The 5348-nt window shown below is 50.4% G+C and overlaps 2 protein-coding genes and 1 long non-coding RNA gene across 3 annotated transcripts in view; 1 reads left to right on the plus strand and 2 right to left on the minus strand.

Annotated features, from left to right (window-relative positions):
* The first annotated feature begins 1745 nt into the window (after positions 1-1745).
* On the plus strand, positions 1746-2486 carry LOC128476746 (uncharacterized). Its single transcript, XR_008347750.1, has 4 exons — positions 1746-1878; positions 1969-2102; positions 2257-2401; positions 2434-2486. It is a non-coding gene; the product is annotated as an uncharacterized LOC128476746 (long non-coding RNA).
* LOC128476730 (fibrous sheath CABYR-binding protein-like) lies at positions 2270-4099 on the minus strand. Its single transcript, XM_053458023.1, has 2 exons — positions 3007-4099; positions 2270-2719 (listed from the first exon to the last, which is right to left on the minus strand). The coding sequence occupies exons 1-2, from the start codon at positions 3929-3931 to the stop codon at positions 2706-2708; spliced, it is 939 nt and encodes a 312-aa protein (XP_053313998.1). The 5' UTR covers positions 3932-4099; the 3' UTR covers positions 2270-2705.
* Positions 3960-5348, minus strand: part of LOC128504509 (drebrin-like protein A) — a 22228-nt gene continuing 20839 nt past the window's right edge. The window contains exons 10-12 of the mRNA XM_053474590.1: positions 5095-5218; positions 4135-4887; positions 3960-4012 (exon numbers count right to left, since the gene is read on the minus strand). Coding sequence (XP_053330565.1) covers positions 3960-4012; positions 4135-4887; positions 5095-5218 — 930 coding nt within the window. The remainder of the gene's footprint in view (positions 4013-4134; positions 4888-5094; positions 5219-5348) is intronic.

Consider the following 5348-nt stretch of genomic DNA (forward strand, 5'->3'; position numbering starts at 1 on the left):
GTGATTGCTACAAAGTATCCCGTCGCTAACGAGAATAACGATTCTCCCAACAGGCAAATGGCCAGAGAGGGGCCGCTTTACGTTTATTTATATAGCACCAACAGATGCCGTGGCGCAGCTCTAACAGGGGAACAGTGAACATTAACATTAAGATAACACACGTAAGCCAGACTGATGCAGGAGGGGAAGAGTTGGATTCTGGGCCTGGTTAAGGAAAGCGGGGCATCAGGAGTTTGGGGCCCTAAGAAGGACTGGCCAAACCAAACAGGGATACTTGGCATGAATGGAGGGACTGGCTAGACTAAACAGGGACACTTGGGAAGTATGCAATAAATTACACTTTTATCTTGGCAGTCATAAAAAAGATTGGACAGTCTGCCCCTCCCACATCAGGACAGCATGGAGTTTGCCCCTCCCACTGCAGGGTGACACAGAGAGGGGGCAGTCACGCCGGTGCCTGCGGGGGGCGCTCCTTCACTGTGCTGGACACACCGGTGGAGATTCTCGGGAAGAAAAACCAAATGTCTACTAACAGAGTCTATTAACCAAATAAATATATTATTAAAAACGCATGCGCTGCGTCTGCCTCACTCAACAAGAGATGCTCTCACTCACCGGAGGGTCCTCCCACACACCAGCAGATGTTCTCACTCACCGGAGGGTCCTCCCACACACCAGCAGATGCTCTCACTCACCGGAGGGTCCTCCCACACACCAGCATACACCCTCACTCACCGGAGGCTCCTCCCACACAACACCAGATGCTCTCACTCACCAGAGGGTCATCCCAAACATCAGCAGATGCTCTCACTCACCAATGGGTACTCACACATCAGACACTCTCGCTGGAGGGTCCTCTCACACATCAGCCAGTAGCCCTCACTCTGCAAGACTCTGGGGAGCCCCAGTTACTGATGAGGTTTGTCCTACATTTTGAAACCATGCAGGGTCAGTATTGATGCTTCAGTTGGATTATAACGAGACATCTGCCCCAACACCCAGTCAAACAAGTCTCTCCAAGAGGGTATCATCACGGGCCGGCAGTCCAGGCATGCAGGTGACACCGTCCCCTCCACCCCCTCTTCAGAGAGATAACGTAATATACACGGCTCTTGGTCCCCCTTTCCTTTCATCTGACCCTTCTCCTGGTCTTCTAGAGTGTAATGGATCGTCTACACCTCGAATGCTGAGCAGGCTGGGGGCATCAGGGGCTCTTTATTGTGTGTGACAATATGGGACTCGGGCAGATACGGTGACGCTTCGAAATGATGGTCACCTTGTAAGCCACGTGTATCGGGATTCCGCACCCATTTAATGGGCACTGTTGACATTGTTCACTAGGGGCCCCGACGTTCTAGGACCAGGAGATGTATTGATTCCCGACTGGGTCCCTTGGAATGGGAGGTAGTCCACTCTGACAGGTACATATAGAACGCGACTTTATTCTCTATAATATATTAATCATTCCCGGTGATCAATTAAATATCAGTGTCACAAACTGCACACCACACCCCCTAGAGGTATTCAGAATCCCACTAAGACATGAATTTGCCCTCATTGATACGGGCCCTTTAGGTCACCAACGTTAACGTTACCAACCCTTAACACGCAACCAGGAGATCCGTGTGGCCCATCGCCAGCAAATGGCGGTACTCCATGTGTGTTACTTTATGGTGATAATCTATAGCACCCCAAGCCCACCACAGAATTTGGCAAAAACAAGGCACAAAACGGAGTGTGAGTGAACCAAATATTTGTGTTCTTTCATGGCATCCAGTCTAAGAGGACAGGGTTCTTCTAGAGATCCGACGCTGGTAAATCAGGTTCTCCTGGAGATCTGACACAGGTAAATTAGGTTCTTCTAGAGATGTAATGCAGGTATATTAGGTTCTAGATTTCTGGTGCAGGTAAATGAGGTTCTCCTGGAGATCTGGCTCAGGTAAATTAGGTTCTAGATTTCTGGTGTAGGTAAACAAGGTTCTCCTGGAGATCTGTCGCAGGTAAATGAGGTTCTCCTGGAGATCTGGATCAGGTAAATTAGGTTCTAGATTTCTGGTTCGCATAAATAAGATTCTCCTACAGATCTGACACAGGTAAATGAGGTTCCCCTGGAGATCTGGTTCAGCGAAGTTAAGTTTTCCTGGAGATCAGTTATAGGTAAATTAGGTTCTAGATTTATTGTGCAGGTAAATGAGGTTCTCCTGGAGAGATGGTGCAGGCAAATCAGGTTCTAGATTTTCGGTGCAGTTAAATGAGGTTCTCCTGGAGATCTGGTGCAGGTAAATTAGGTTCTAGATTTTCGGTGCAGTTAAATGAGGTTCTCCTGGAGATCTGGTGCAGGTAAATTAGGTTCTAGATTTTCGGTGCAGTTAAATGAGGTTCTCTTAGATTTCTGGTGCAGGTAAATGAAGTTCCCCTGGAGATCTGGTGCAGGTAAATTAGGTTCTAGATTTCTGTTGCAGTTACATGAGGTTCTTCTAGAGATCCAGCCAGGATCTAAATCTACTGAAGATATCCATAACTGCATTGATCCAGGTGGAGACACAAGTCCAGGGAACATGGTTCTTGACTCCATGTAACCTCTCCAGATCTCTAGCCAATTATTGTCACCTGACCACTGTGTCTCCAGATTCTGCCTCCTTATCCCAGTCGACGTGTTGGTGCGGTGCCGGCTGCATGTTATTCAAGACGTTCCAAGACCACATCTAGAATAATCCATCTGCAGAGAGAAGAGGTAGTTTCATCTGGTGCCCAGGTGCTCGAGATCGGGTGAATAATCCCCTAATCCTACGGGGGAGATTTTCATTTATTCTTTAGGGGAAGGTAGAGAAGCGAAGGGGTCAGAGGGGTAAAATCTACGCCTACTGCTGCTCTGTTACAGGCCCCTCCTCCTATAACCACCTATCAATGTTTTGCTGCAGGAGCCACACCCTATAAGCACCTGTACGTCTCACTTCCCTGTTACCCCAGATCCCTCTTCGCCATTGGTTGGATTCTGCCACTTACCGCTCGGGTGCTCCTTGATGTCTGTGCTCACAGGCGACTGGCGACCCGGGGGATATAGGGCACTCCCGGTAGTGGAATGTTCTGGTTCTGCCCCAGGAGTCTGTGGCTGAAGTACTTGTGACTCACAATCGGTGGTTTCAGGCTTGGGTGTTTGAGACACAAGTGACCTCTCAGTGGGTGGGGCCTCAAATGTAACCAAATCATTGATGGGAGGGGCTTTGCATATCAATGAGCGCTCAATGAGTGGAGCCTCAAATGCAGCCAAATTATCAGTGGGAGGGTCTTCACACGTCAATGAACTCTCAGTGGGTGGGGCCTCCAATGCAGAAAAATTATCAATGGGAGTGGCTTCACACATCAATGCGCTCTCAGTAGGTGGCCCCTCAAATGCAACAAACCTGTCAGTGGGAGGGGCCTCATGTGTCAATGAGATCTCAGTGGGCAGCGCCTTAAATTCACTCAAATTATCAGTGGGTGTGGCATCACATATCAATGAGCTCTCAGTGGGTGGGGCTTCAAGAGCAACCAAATTATCAGTAGGAGGGGCTTCATGTGTCAATGTGCTCTCAGTGGGCAGGGCCTCAAATTCAATTAAATTATCGGTGGGCGTGGCATCACATGTCAATGGGCTCTCAGCAGGTGGGGCTTCAAAAGCCACCAAAGCATTGTTGGGAGAGGCTTTAGATGTTAAACTCTCACTGGGAGGGGCCTCAAATGCAACTAAATTATCAGTGGGAAGGATTTCAAATGTCAATGAGCTCTCAGTGGGTGGAGCCTCAACTCCAGCTAAATTGTCAATGGGATGGCCTTCAAATGCAAGTGGATTACCAGTAAGTGATACATCAGAGGGTTGGCCCTGATGTGTAGGTGCCCTCTCACTGGGTGTGGCCTGTGCGTTGAGGGGGCTTTCCAGGGGCGTGGTCATTGCACTTGTAGGATGTGTGTCCAGTGGGTCAGCAATGGGTATGGAGTTGGCTGTGAAGGATGGGGCAGGAGGCAGTGTGGTCTGGATGGGACGTAATGCATCCTCTGCAGGGGCCTCTGCGCTGTTTAGTGTCGTCTCCACAGTGGGTGGAGCACTTTGAAGGGTATTTTCTGCAGTGGGTGGGGCATTTTGAAGAGTATTACCCACTATGGCTGGGGAAGTTTGAAAAGTATTTTCTGCAATAGATGGGGCAGTTTGGGGGATGGTTACTGAAGTCAGTGGGGTGATTTGGAGGGGCATCTCCTCCATGGCCGAGGAAGTTTGGAGGGTTGTCTCCACAGAGGATGGGGCAGTCTGGTGGATTATCTCTGAAGTGGGTGTGGCAGTTAGAGGGGTGGTCTGCACAGTGGATGAGGCAATTTGGGGGATGATATCTGTACTAGGTGGGGTAGTTTGAAGGGTTGTCTCCACAGTGAGTGGGGCACTTTTAAGGGTTTTCTCCACAGTGGTGTATGCTTGTGTTGTACTTGGGGGTAAAGGCCCGGCTTGCTGGCTTAGATCTCCAGAGCGATTGTGCGGGGGCTGGGCCTCCAGTGGGCTTTGTGGATGCTCAGCATCAGGTTCAGCTCTTCCAGGGGAGTCTTGGGGTAAAAGTTTGGGGGAGGTCACCTTCTGCACATGAGAGGGAGGGCTGGTTTTATTCTGGAATGGCCCAGCTCGATTGAGGGCAATTGGAGGTGGTATAAAAGAGGGTAAGGAGTCTGCCCTGGGGGAAGTGGCTGGAAGAGCTGACTTGGAGAAGATGAAAGCAGGAGATAAGGGCTGAGGCCCTGGAGGAGACATCATGGGGTTCCAGTTCTGGGTGCTGGGGCTGCAGGGAGGGCTTCGAGGTGACTGGGGCAGGATGGACTCCGTCAGACTGCGCTGGTACCGGAAAGTCTGTCTGGGAAAGAAACCTAAAAGGAAAGGGGATGCCCATTAGAGCAACAATGGAGAGACCTGCCATGAACCCACGTACAACCCTGGAGACCACCTGCCCTGAGCGAGACATCACTACTACAACAGGTTAAAGATGGCAGGGTGGGCTAGCAATGCTCCCATCACTCCCATCCCCAGGGCCCGGGTAAGAACCCATCGGGGAGAGCAGCAGATGTAAGGCTCACCTTGTGGAGATCTGGATGGGGAATTCGGAGTGGACGGGGGAGAGGAGCAGGAAACAGATCGTTCTTGTTGCCGAAAGAAATCCCGGGGATGCATGGTCCTGTGGGACACCAGCAGAGCTGCCTCCTGTGGGGCAAAAAGAGATGCTGAGCATGTGGGAAAAAGACGCAGCCATAACCTTAACCCCAGGACAAAGATATAGGGTGTGTGAAGTTGGGGGCACTTGGGTATAAAGCGTGTGTCGGGGCACTAGGGT

This window comes from Spea bombifrons, chromosome 1 (genome assembly GCF_027358695.1).
Source record: "Spea bombifrons isolate aSpeBom1 chromosome 1, aSpeBom1.2.pri, whole genome shotgun sequence".
Classification (NCBI taxonomy): domain Eukaryota; kingdom Metazoa; phylum Chordata; class Amphibia; order Anura; family Pelobatidae; genus Spea; species Spea bombifrons.

Excerpts from the sequence above, each read along its gene's own strand:
- LOC128476730 (XM_053458023.1), bottom strand. The coding sequence starts at position 3,931 with ATGACCACGCCCCTGGAAAGCCCCCTCAACGCACAGGCCACACCCAGT.